Source organism: Mastigoproctus giganteus, chromosome 6, assembly GCF_048544385.1.
Source record: "Mastigoproctus giganteus isolate SK-2022 chromosome 6, ASM4854438v1, whole genome shotgun sequence".
Lineage (NCBI taxonomy): Eukaryota > Metazoa > Arthropoda > Arachnida > Uropygi > Thelyphonidae > Mastigoproctus > Mastigoproctus giganteus.
Genome location: NC_143580.1, coordinates 3085468 through 3098779, shown reverse-complemented (window position 1 = coordinate 3098779; position 13312 = coordinate 3085468). Strand labels below are relative to the sequence as shown.

The 13312-nt window shown below is 40.1% G+C and overlaps 1 protein-coding gene across 2 annotated transcripts in view; it reads right to left on the bottom strand.

The window, feature by feature from the left end:
* Positions 1-13312, bottom strand: part of LOC150083805 (uncharacterized protein C05D11.1-like) — a 282398-nt gene that overhangs the window by 143019 nt on the left and 126067 nt on the right. For both annotated transcript variants that reach the window (XM_090375794.1, XM_090375795.1), the window contains one exon: positions 3921-4064. In XM_090375794.1, the coding sequence (XP_090231920.1) occupies positions 3921-4064 (144 nt within the window). The remainder of the gene's footprint in view (positions 1-3920; positions 4065-13312) is intronic.

Here is a 13312-nt window from a genome sequence, read left to right as displayed (position 1 = left end):
TTGCAGGATCATCTAGACAAGACTGCAGCAATAATTCAAACACAGCATGGGTTTGTTAAGGGAAAGTCTTGTCTGACAAATTTGATTGGTTATTATGATGTGGTCACAAAGGAACTGGATGCGAAAAATAATTTTGATATCATATACTTGGATTTCAGGAAAGCTTTTGACACTGTTGCGCATGGAAGACTACTGTACAAATTGGAGCAGAATGGTATTAAGGGTAAGTTGCTACAATGGATAAAAGGATGGTTAAGTGGGAGAAGACAGAGGGTGGTAATCAATGGGTGCTGCTCTTCATGGACTAATGTTATTAGTGGAGTCCCACAGGGTTCGGTGTTGGGTCCACTGTTGTTTTGTGTATTTATCAATGATATTGATGAAGGTATATCAGGATTAATGTCGAAGTTTGCAGATGACACAAAGGTTGGCAGGGTTGTTAATGACAGTAATGGCAGTGTGCTACTGCAACAGGATCTAGATAATTTGGGCAGATGGGCTAAGAAATGGCAACTGAAGTTCAACCTTGACAAATGCAAAGTACTGCATATGGGTAGAAGTAACCCCAGAGAAACGTACCAACTGTGTGGTACTACACTTAAGGTGGTAGAAAATGAAAAAGACCTGGGAGTAATTGTGCAGTCAGATATGAAGTTTTCTGAGCAATGCAGACAGGCTGCTAGGGCAGGTCATGGGGTTTTGTCAATGATATATAGGAATTTTGCTAGCAGGGAAAAGGAGGTGATTGTCCCTCTGTATAAGGCAATGGTCAGGCCACGCCTTGAGTACTGCGTACAGGTCTGGAGGCCTCATTTTAGGAAGGATGTAGATTTGCTTGAGCGTGTACAGAGAAGAGCAACACGATTGGTGAGGGGAATGAAGGGATTCTCTTACCAAGAGAGGCTTAAGTTCTGCAAATTGCAGTGGCTGGAGACTAGGCACCTGCGCGGTGATCTGATTGAGGTCTATAAGGCCTTGAATGGGTTGAGCACGCTGAATTCTGATGGGATCCTTCCACTTGTTCAGATTACGAACCTACGGGGACATAAGTTCAAATTAAGAAAGGACAGATGTAGAATAGATGTGCAGAAATTTGCCTTTAGCCAGCGGGTGGTTAATTGCTGGAACAAACTTCCATCTGTCGTTGTGGAAGTTGATAGGTTAAATAAATTTAAGGAGGAACTGGACAGGCATTTGGAGGGAATGGTGTGATGATTTTTTTTTTTTTTTTTTTTTTTGGCTGATGCTGCATAAGCTCCTACACTTGCTTTCTTGCATCATGTGGCTCTACTACTACTACTACTACAAGGTTATCCAAAGAGGAAAGCTGTCAGTTTGCAGATGATTTGAAGGTGAGAAGGGTGGTTAACAATAAAATGAGGCCATACTGCCTCAAAAAGAATGACTTGATGTATATATGGTCAGAAAAATGGAAACTAAAGTTTAATATTCTAATACAAGATTATTCATTTTGCAAAGAGAAATCCTAGAGCCCCCCAATGACCCTAGAATTTCTCTAGGTGCTAAAAGTGGTTCAAGGTTTAAGTGAACTAGATGATACTTACAAAATAATAAGGTTAATAATGCATATCTTTATCCTAAACATGGCCACCACTTAAGGCACACCCTTTTTGAGGATGGAATTGTCCTAACTGTACTTCTGACTGTATATAAATTAAAATTTATATACATGAATACATGGTTTATAGGAGTTTGCCTAGTTTTATTTACATTAATACAATAACTTTCTATGGGGGGGGGAACTCCAACATTTGTGAATTCTCACTTATGTGAGGACACTAGGCCAAACCCCCCCCACACATACTTTAAACCCTACTGATATCCACCAATGTAGAAACGGTATTTGAATAGGCATATGAGGAAAGGCATCAAATATTGCTGATGTGGTGCTATGCCATGAGTTAACCTTGTTACTGAAATGCTGAGAAGGTGATGTGGTGGTGGCCAGGAGAGTGGTAACAGTTGCCCTGTTTACTAGTGAAGTGAATTTGGAGAGGAATTTCTGGGTATATGATTAAATTTATAGTTATTAAAATTTAACACATTAAGTTTATTGTTAAAAAAAAAAATCGTATTATTTGTGTTCTATTTCATTTGAGCTCCTTGTATTCTATCTTGTTTCAAATATACACATTTTCAAAAAATTTTCTTTTACTTTTTGTCACATTTGTTGTCCTAATGCCATATAAATTAATACTATTACTAGATTGTAAATAGATTTGTTTGTTTATTTCATGAACTAAGGCTTGGAAATATTTATGAATACAGACAACCCCCGTATAACACAGTACTTCTACAACACGGTTTCGCTCTAACACAATTGATAATTTGTGGCAATACTCGCACAACAACAATACTTATATAACATGGTTAGAGAATTTCAGTAAACCTTGCATAAGAGGGTATTTTTGAATGAGAAGGAGCTTTTGTGCGGGGAAAACCTTGCTATTATGTTGGATGTAATTTTTCAACATTTCCAAATCTTTTTGAATCCCCACTGTTGACTCACTAGTCAAAAAAAAAAAAAAAAAAAAAAAAGAGAGAAATCCCTGTATTTTATTTTGTTGGGAAATCCCTGTTTCACGTTCTGTGCTATTGAACTTGTGCTTGTTGAACTTGTGGAAAAATCTAGATTTCAAAGTTTTATTACTGTTGGATAGCACACCAGGCCATCCAAAAGATTTAAGTCATCTAAATGTTGAAGTTATGTTCCTAACACCACAGCTGTACTAGGTTACTACAACTTCTTTTATTCATCTAATGATCAAGGCATTATATCCACCTTTAAAACTCATTACATCAGAAAATCGTTACAATGGATTTTGGAAAAAATTGATTCCGAATCAGTTGAAGTAATGGAAGCATGGAAACATTTCTCAATTGTGGACTGTATCAGAATCATAGCTTTATCGCTGAAAGAAGTAAAACTGTCAACAGGTGCGTGTTGGAAAAATGTTTGGCCAGAGTAAGTTCATTCAGGAAATATGATCAAATCGGCAGAAAACGTAATCAGTGCGATAGAAGAACTTGCTACGTTTTGATGATATGACTACTGAAGCCCTCGTGGGTAGCATAGTTGATAGAATCGCCCTCCTCCCCACACAGGGTGGAAAAGACTCGAGTTCGAATCCCGTTGATGACAGGAGGAATTTTTATGGGTATTTTTCACAACGTGGCTGAGTTTGTCGGGTTCGGGTAAGAGTAGCATGGTTTTTTCGTCCAGCAAAACAGAAAATAGACCCCATGATACACACAATTTATAGGCAATATACACAGAGTAACATGGCCTTAGTCGCTGATGCTCCTAAAAAAATAAAAAAAAGATATGATTACTGGTAGAAAAAGAGGCTGGCGAAGCGGATTTGGTGGAAATGGCATCGGAGGCAAAACCAAATCAATTCAGAGGATGATAGCGCAGATGAAAATTCTAAACTTCCAAATTTTACACTAAAAAGCATATGGGAAGGCATAACGTTAGCTGGGCAATGTTCGAAAGGGAGCTTCAAAAATGCTTAGTTCCATATGATGAAATTCACAAAGATTTATCAAGCAAAAGCAAACAAACCCAGATTACTGATTTTTTTAAAGACAGCAGAAGATACACGAAATCGAGAATGGTGTATTTTCGTTAACTAAATAGTGTATTTTTGTTAGCTTTTGAATTGCAAACCCCCCTCCCCCTTTTGCATTTTTTCTTAGTCCCATATAACACAGTTTTGCATAACATGACATTTTATAGGAACCTAACTACCGTGTTATACGAGGGTTACCTGTAATTAATTCTATAATTTGAACTTTTCACTAATTTGCACTATCCCTCCTTTAATTTTTAACCTTTCACCCAAATGAGGTTCTAATGTACTTTTCTTGTGAGTTAAACATAAATAAGTTTAACTCACATTATTTTCCTCTGTTGCTTTCTGAAGTTCCTCATCTTTAGCTAGTAGTCCTGCTTCACCTAAAGTTTCTCTTTGAGCAGCAATACGTTCCTTTTCTGTGGTCATCATCTGCTTTGTACGTTCTGGGCTTGGCTCACCTACTGTCTATAGAGAGAGAGAGAAAATGAGTGAAATGAAACAGAAAAATTAAATTACATAATAAAAATTTGTGTTATACATGCAACAAAAGCTATCTTAACAAGAATTCTTGTGCAGACACTGATGCAGTACTGCTCAGATAGCGGTAGTGAAATATTGAAGAGAAAATGATCAAATTAATGGTACAGATGATCTCCTGGACTTACTTAGCCAAACCATCTATGATAGTTTCGCACCACATTTTGCATTTTGACTGGTCTAGCAATTTTTAAGAAGTTTCTAATTATTAACTTAAAACTGGAAACATACTGGAAATAAATTTAAGTTAGACAAACAAGGCCATATAATTTGCCTGAGCTTTTAGGCCAGCTAAGCACAGAGCAATTCATTTCACATAAACTTGGGTAAAAGTATTGTAAAGAAACCACGTCAACTGTATAAGCATGAACAGTCATGCTGCCAATAAATACTTATATATCAATAAACCTGCTAACTGCAATCAGCTGCTCATTATTCAATATTAACTATTTCAATACTGGGAATGGTAAATCATTTATGATATTAAAACAGGTTAATGTGAGCCAGACCAGGTTTGTGGAAAGATTAACCTGTACACTAGAATATGCAAATACAGAAAAATGAATCTAAAATTAATAATTATGCTACTTTAGATCCAGCTCTAGCTTGTGGCTTTTCCTAATTCCCACACCCAACTAAATAAAGGCAGAATGCCTATGCTTAATATCATTTGTACCTGCAGGTACAACAATATCTTTCGTGCCCTTAAAAGATAACTATTCTACAATGCCATTTACTATTGCTCCCTGGCACATATACCGTGATCCAAGTCCACCCATTCTTATTGCATAAAATATTCCCCATTTATTTGACAACAGAATAACTACTTCAAGACCAGAGTGAGTCTTCTGCATGTCATAATCCTTACATGAAGCGTGACAAAGGCTGGCTCCAGCATAGAGATGGGTAGCTGAGTATTAATGGATCCTAACTTCATTTCTACAAGGATATCTCCTGTGGCAAGTCCAGCTAAACACACTTAAGAACACTTGTTAAACGATCTAAAAGGTTGAAGCCCATATACATTTTGTATTTAACTTCAAATGCAAAATATTTATATATAACTACAGAAAAAGTTATATATAACTACAGAAAAAGTTATATATAACTACAGAAAAAGTTGCAAATAAACTTAATTTCCATCTCTACCCATTGAGGTAGAAATAATTAAAATGAACAAATTGATTAATATGAGAAAAATTAATTATATCAATAAATATACCAAATATTAACTATATTAATAAGTTAATGATTACAATAAGGTGAAGAGCTGACTCAGTTCTCCACACATACACAACCCTCAGTAGACAGATCTAGAAAAAGCTTCAGTGCCAGGCCATTCCCAGTAATCAGAAAAGTACTAAACCAAAATTATCTTAAAATTAATAATATTAACCAGTGGATCAAATATTTAGGCATGTCTGACTTAATCCGATTAATCCCACCTAGGTTGCCAAATCATCATTAATTCCGATTTATTCTTTTCTTTTCCACCAAAACAGAGCCACTACTGTTACATATAACTGAGTTATATGGGCAGGGCCTGATATCTAGCAGCTCCATAGATATGTTCCTTTTTATATGATATATCAATCCAAAGATTTTTAACCAAAACATTAGCCAGGACCATCCACCCCCAGAAATCACTTGCAATGTCTCCACACAGACAGTACAACATTTTCAAATTATATTTAGAAGAGTGAATCTTTTCAACTCCAAACATATGCTTCATTTTTTATCACTGAATTAACAGCTCTTTTACATAAAGCACGAGCAGCAGAGGTCAGAATAGGGACAAAAAGGCATTAATACATTAACAGTCTTGAATGCAAACTAGACTAGTTTCAAACTTTTTACATCTCATCCTTCACACTGTGGTGCTCATGAAGACTGGGCACTTGTATTGTTTAATTTCCCAATCTATGATGATTTAAGAAGTCAAATGTTCTTGGTAACTGGAATCCAGACACCTGATCAAGAAAAACTTGTTAAAGGAAAACACTGCTTTCACCAGTTGCAGCTTTAAAAGCATTCGATAAAAAAAAAAAAAAAAAAAACCTTCTCTCATCTCCCAACCTTCCCTGGCAACAACTTTAGTATATCTATAAATAGGAGCTGATATGTGTTATGCTTGTTATTTGGTTTTTAGGAGCATTAGCAACTAAGGCCATATTGATCCGGGATATGCGGTGGTCATTCCCTAACCTTTCCACATCCTCCGTATTTGGTGGTGATAGACTCAAACCCCAGTCTAATCAAGAAGCGTGTGCTACGCACTGCTGCTCCTACCCACCTGGCTACGGAGGTGCCAGGAACTGATATAGCTGGTTCTCCAACTTCGTTTTGTATTAAATTGCTTCAACTTAATACGGTTACAGCACGTCTTACAGTCTCTCAGCACGTCTTACAGTCTCTCAGCACATCTCTCTGTTTTTATTATTAACGATACAGTGCAAGGAAGCCTGAGGTTTATGCTGCACCATCCAAAAAAAAATTTCTGAGTTACCCTGAGAGAGAGAGAGAGAGACAGCGAGAGAGAGAGAGAGACAGCGAGAGAGAGAGAGAGAGAGAGAGAGAGAGATATTTTTTTTTTAGATAGATAGATATTTTTTTTTTTTTTTTTTTTCTTCGATATCGATTACCTATTATTAAATGAGGACCGCTGAAAGCCTTTGAGAGCTGGTGTTTCAAAAGATTTAATTATACACTGGAATACTTAACGTAGTAGCTGAGGTTACATACAAGAGTATAGATAGATAGATAGATAGATAGATATATTTTTTTTTTTTTTTTTTTTTTGTGAATAGGTAAGCTCGTTTTTTTTTTTATTAAAACGTGAACAGTAGATACATTTTCAACAACTATTTACATTCTATGTACAAAGCAAAAAAGAAAGATAAAGAAAACTTTTTAGAAAGAAATACAAAGGTTTCAATATTTTAATTTCAGGAAATAAGAAAAAAAAACAGTTTCTTGGGGTTGAGTCGTTCTCATGTTAAGTGTCACACGTTGAAGGTGATGGACTGTTCAGTGATGGTGAAGAGGTGACTGCCACTGTTCCATTCGCGGGTAAGATGATCCACAGTTTCTGGTTTTTTGCTGTGGAATTCGAGTAGAAGTCTGCTCTGCAACTTCCTCCGTAGGCTCCACTTCAGATGTTGCGCCGATGTGTCGACAGGAGGCACGTCGTCACTGTTTTTTGTGTGCTTCAAGTAGAAGTTGTAAATGACGGCCTTGGCCACAATGAATAGGAAGTTGCAGGTGGTGTGTGCTGTCTGCTCAGAGTGAAGTAGGTACCAGTAGTCCTCCGGAGTGTGGGCGTGGTTGCAGGCAAGCTTTGCTGCATCCAAAGCATATTTTACGAGTTCCTTGTTCACAGGGCATGCCAGGTATATGTGTTCCAGGGTACCTGGGGTGGCACAGAAGAGGCAGTAGTTTGAGGAGCGTAACCCGAAGATTTGTAACTTGACTGGGGTGGGAAGGATGTTGTGCCACAGTCTCCACTGAATGTCTGCGTCCGATTTGGAACATTTCGTCCTGTACGGAAGGTTCCACTGAAAGTTTGATGGTGGCTTGTGGTGAGTGGAGAGGGGTGCAGGGACAGCTTGGCAGGTGGATGACGGGAAAATCGTGGTTGCATGGCGAGACATGATTAGCTGATAGACTTTTTTGGAAGGTGCAGGAGACAGAGGTACCGTGTCTTCTGGTGATGTGATGACGAAGGTTGGTGTAAGCGAAGATCCAGTGACATTTCCAATCCCTTTAGTTGTAGTGATGTCTGGAAGAGCTTGTGTGATCGCTGATTTTAGATGTAAGTGTTCCTGCTTTGCATTAATGGTTTTAATGAGCAAATCTTCTGATCCTTTCCATTCAAGGTTTGGTGTCAGGAGGTCGCCTATGTTTCTTATTCCTGCCCAGTTCCACGTAGGGAAGAAGAGAATATCACCATTTGCAGGGTCTATTATTCTTTTATTGTACAAGAGCGGTTCTGAAAGTATTCCGGGAAGGGATGTTCTGTCAAGATTATGGTGAAGGTTTAGCTTTTTCCAGCGGTATAGTGCGTCTTTATAAAACGGCGGTAGTTTGAGTGGTACTGGTGCCATGTCCATTCTCAATATTGTTGAAAGGGATAGTCCTCTTGTGGCTGTTGCTAGTAGTTTATCCGTAGTGTTGGAATGTGCGTATTTTGTTTGCAGCATCTTAAGAAGAAAGGTGATCCGGAATGCTGTGATTTTGTCGGCAAAAGAGACCAACCCTTGACCCCTGTGAGTAAGTGGTTGGCTAAGTTTGGAGTAGGACATCCAGTTGGTTTTGTTCCAAAGGAAGCTTCGGACAGATGCCTGGATTTGGTGGAGGAAGTCAGCAGGTGGAGTGAGAATTTTGAAGGTGTGCCAGAGAACGCTTGCCGCCATATGATTGACCACAAGCACTCTCCCTCTCAGCGAAGATGTGGCGCACACGCTTCTCCATCTCCCGAATACTTTGTTTAAACGACTCAGCAATTCGGGCCAGTTCTTCTGGGAGAAAAGGAGGGTATTGCCGAGGTACACACCTAGGTATTTCTGTCCCTCGCTGGACCATGTGCCTTGGATGGGGGAGTCGGTTCTAGTTTTCCAGTTGCCAGCCCACAGGCCGCTGGTCTTACAGTGGTTGAGTTTTGAGCCTGATGCTTGAGCATAAAGATCATGAGCCTTTTGAATGACTTCAAATTCACTCTCGTGTCGTATTGCAATTGTGACGTCATCTGCGTATGCTGAGTAGGTTATATTTAGGTGGGGTTCTGGTAGCAGCGTTCGTCGGGATTGTATACTGGTGGCAATTTTATTAAGGAATGGTTCTATGGCAATTGCATAGAGTTGTCCAGAGAGTGGGCAGCCTTGTTTTATTCCTCTGGAATACGGAAAGTGGCAGGTGAGCTGGTTGTTGAGTTTCAGGCAGAATTTGGCTTCCTTGTATAGCAGATGGATTGTTCCGATGATGTAAGGTCCATATCCAAAGGCTTTCAAGGTTTGAAATAGGTAGCTGTGTTCTACGCTGTCGAATGCCTTTTTCTGGTCAAGGCTAATTAGTGCTAGGAATTCTCTTTGGCTGTTTGCAGTGGAGAGGAGGTCTCGGGTCAGATGTAGATTGTCGTGAATCGATCTTCCAGGTACAGAGCATGTTTGTTGGTGATCGATGATATCAGGGAGAGTGGCTTTTAATCTATTGGTGATGGCTTTGGAAATGATTTTACAGTCCGTATTCATTAAGGAAATCGGGCGCCAGTTTTGTAAATTGGTGCGATCTCCTTTCTTGGGAATCAGTCGAGCGACAGAGGTGGTGACTGAAGCTGGTAGTCCATGGAACTGAGCTTCTTCAAGCATTTCAAAGAGTAGCACTCCGAGTTGATCCCAAAACGTTTGGAAGAAGTCAGTCCGTCCAGACCTGGTGATTTATTTTTGGAAAGGGCTTTGCATGCTGCTGTTAGTTCTTGTAGGGTGATTTGTTTCTCCATACTGCATTGGGCCGTATGGGAGATTTTTTTAAGTCCTGAAAGGATTTCCTCCGTTGCCTTTGTAGAGGTTTCTTGAGAACTGTAAATTTCTCTATAAAATCTTGTTACTTCAGAGAAGATTTCCTCTGGGTCTTCAGTGATGTTTCCGTTTTGCAGCTGAAGGGCAGTGATGGTGGTTGATTTCTGATGTCTGCTTTATAATGAGAAAAAGTATTTGGTCGGGGCATCAGATAGATTTATGTGGGTGTATCTTGATCTGAGCAGGGGGCCTTTTGCAGAGTGTTCTAAGTGGGTTTGTATGGCTTGTAGTGTTGACTGATAGGTCTGACTATCAGATGGGAGATTTTTCAGCCTTTGCTCGGAGTTGATAGAGGTTATTACGCTTTTGTTGACTTTTCTGATGACTGTAGGTTTGCGAGAATGATTTCAGTTTACTTTTAAATCTAGGCCACCATGTGTTCATGGGCTCCAATCTGTCTTTGGATTGGGCAAGGTTGGATATCAGGTCTTGCAGCTTAGAGATGTATTCCTTGTCTTGAAGAAGGCTATTGTTGAACATCCAATAAGCACCTCCACTTTTGTAGTGATTGGGTGAGAAAGAGAGCTGTAATTTGATAAAGGAGTGATCTGAGATATAAGATGGCAAATGTGTGATGCTTCTGACCAGGGGATGTTTTGGGATGTAGTATCTGTCCAGTCGGGCTTGGTAAGGTAGTCTTCCAGATGCTGTATTTGCTGATCTCCAAGTGTAGGACTTTTCTTCTGGGTGCTGGTGTCTAAATACGTCGACCAGTTCATTGTTGTTTATCAAGGCCAGCAGGTTATTGATTAATGTTGTGCGGTGCTCAGTGCATCGTGCTCTGTCCATTTTTGGGTCAAGAGTGCAGTTGAAGTCGCCAGCAAGAATGATGTGTTCTTGATCTATAGTAGAGATGTGGCTTTGCATGAAGTTGGTTATTTGAATAGCAAGTCTGTCTTGTTGTGGCATGTAGATGTTAAAAAAGTGCAGGGTTTCCTTCTGGGGTGTATCCAGGCGGGCGTAAATTGCGTAGCCAGCGATCTCTGCTATCACATTGAGTTTGCAGGCGGACTTTTGATGAAGGCCGACACTCACTCCTGCCCCATGATGTTGTTGTGTTGGAGAATGATGAAATACACATGACCAATCTGTCCATTTCAAGGATGGCCTTGTGTCTGTTTTAATATTTATTTCTTGTAGGAAGAGTAGGTCGGCATGATGTTGTTGGACCTGGTGAAGGATCAGCTTATTGCGCAATGCAGAGGAGCATCCTCTTGCATTAAGTGATAGCATGCTAAGAGTCAGCATTATCTGCAGGAATAAAGATGAGGGTTTTGCAAGTTTTGGGGCGGTTAACATCCTGATTGATGATATTGCTGTTCAAGCCCGTTAATCAAGTAGTACAGGCGTTTGGATCTATTCACATCTGCTCTGTCTTTCTTTCCTTTTAGTTTGGAACGCAGACCTGTAAGTTGTGAGATCAGCTCGGGTATGTTAGAGGTGAACTTCAGAGCTGTCACCAGCTTCTGTGGGGAGCCGCGTACTTCCCGTAGAAAGGATCGTAGTTTCTCCACAGTTAAAGGACCTTTAGTGTAGGGAAAATCGTTTTCCTCGTCTTCTGAAGCACTTGAATCGTGAGAATCACAGTTGGTCTCTTCTTCAGTGCCCAGAAATTCGGGTTCTTCTTCATTTGGATCGTGAGTGGTTTGTAGCTGTTTATTTATTTCCATACTTGGTGGTATGATGGACTTATTTGAGATCTGACCGTTTATCTTCTGTGGTGTTCTGTATTTATTTTCGTCACCCCTGTTGTTTTTGTTAGCGGTTTGCTCTTTTCCTGCCGCCGTGTGTGTTGTCTTCTTCTGTTTTGTGGCTTTGGACGTGGTCTGCCTTGGGGGTTGATTCCGAGATAAAACTCTTGTTTCGGTTGGTCGGTCTCCTGAAGAGATTGCGTCCTGGTCTTCTGTGGTCTGAATTTTCTTTTTCTGAAGAGTTTGTTGTGGGAAGCATCTCAGACTGTTTGACAGTTTCTTCAGCATCCCCATTATCTCCAACAGTCAGCTCGCTTTGTGCATCTGGCCTGACCCAGGTTGGTGCCGCCTGAATTTCGGTATTACTTTCAGAAGAGTTAGAAATATGCGGGCAGTTTTTCCTGATGTGACCCTCTTCGTGGCAGAAGAAACATTGTGAGGAAATGGAGGTATAGAAGGTGTAAATTATTCCGTTTAGATTGGTGTTGATGAGTTTTGGGATGTTTGCTGCTTCATTGTTGGCGAAGTGCATAAGTGCTTGCCTGCGGAAGCTTTTTATATGCGAAAATTCCGGTTTCGTGGTTGCTGCAGAGAGTGTGCATATTTTCCCGGTAACTGATCCGTATTTGGATAAAATCCCTCTCAGAAATTGATGAGGGATTTCAGGTGGGACGTTTGAAATTGTAACTTTCGTTGGTGCTAAGGCAATTGGCGCCGCTTCTAAGTGATGAAGACCGATGTCTATTCCATTTTGCAGGATAGTTTGCGCCCATGAGGGGTGGCTGAAATACACCTGCACAGTTCCCGCCACACGGGATGCGTGGGTAATATTTTTCGGTGGTACTTTCTCCGCGATCGCTGTAAGGTACTGCTCTAGGGGAGTGTTTTCCTTGGTAGCGAAAATTACTATTCCATTTTCCTTGGAAGTGATAGCGGTTGCTACATTTGTAAGAACGTTGTTCGACCGCATGTATACTATTGTTGGTCGCGAGAGAGGGGTTTTTGCTGTCGTCAAGCATAATCCGTTAGATACAGTATTAGCATAAGTATTAACAGTTGCTGACCTTTTGGACCTTGAGGTATTCACTTGTTGTTGCAGGATGTGACTTCCGATATCTTGGTCACTGCTGGCAGTAGCAGTAGGTTCCGTTGCTGTGGTTGTTTGACCTTCACTGGCCATAGCTGGAGGCAATAGATGGGATGGGTGGGGGGGGTGGAATAAGCCGTTACTGGAATGTCCAGCTTTCCATGGCTAAAGTTAAAAATTAAAAATCTAACCTAAGTCAAAAACCACTAATTCTGGACACACAAATTTATTATTACTGGAAAGTTCTTCCGAAGAGGAATCGAAACATGTAAGTCTTGACTAGGGGTTCTCGCAGACAAACGTCAAAGGGACAAATGGGGCAGGAGCTCAAAGGCACGTGTCCGATCCGTGTATAGAGCACATACTGTTCTTGGGCCCATAGATATCCTGATTGTCAGCTCTGGATGTCTTCTTATTATTTTAGCCAAGATGCACAAAGGGCTTCTACTTACAAAACACTAATGAAAGTGAAAACACGTGACTAATAAGCAGGCGATCAACTCAATTTGTATTGATGTGAATGTAAAGTACAGCGAGGCAGTCAAGCAACGGCGAGTCTCTTTTTAAGCCTTAACTTATAGTGCCTGATATATACTTAAGCAATATGGCTGTCATCACTAAGCAGAGATCCCCATGGCAACAAAATAAATATATAAATTACAGTATATATATTTATAACACACCAACACTGTAACCTTTGAAAAATATATATACAACTCTTCATACACTAAAGTCCTGACGTCGTCATAAAGGGGCGGCGCCCAAATTTTACTTTTCCCTCCTATTTTTCGCATCCACGAAGTCTATTGGCTGGTTTATTTGGAG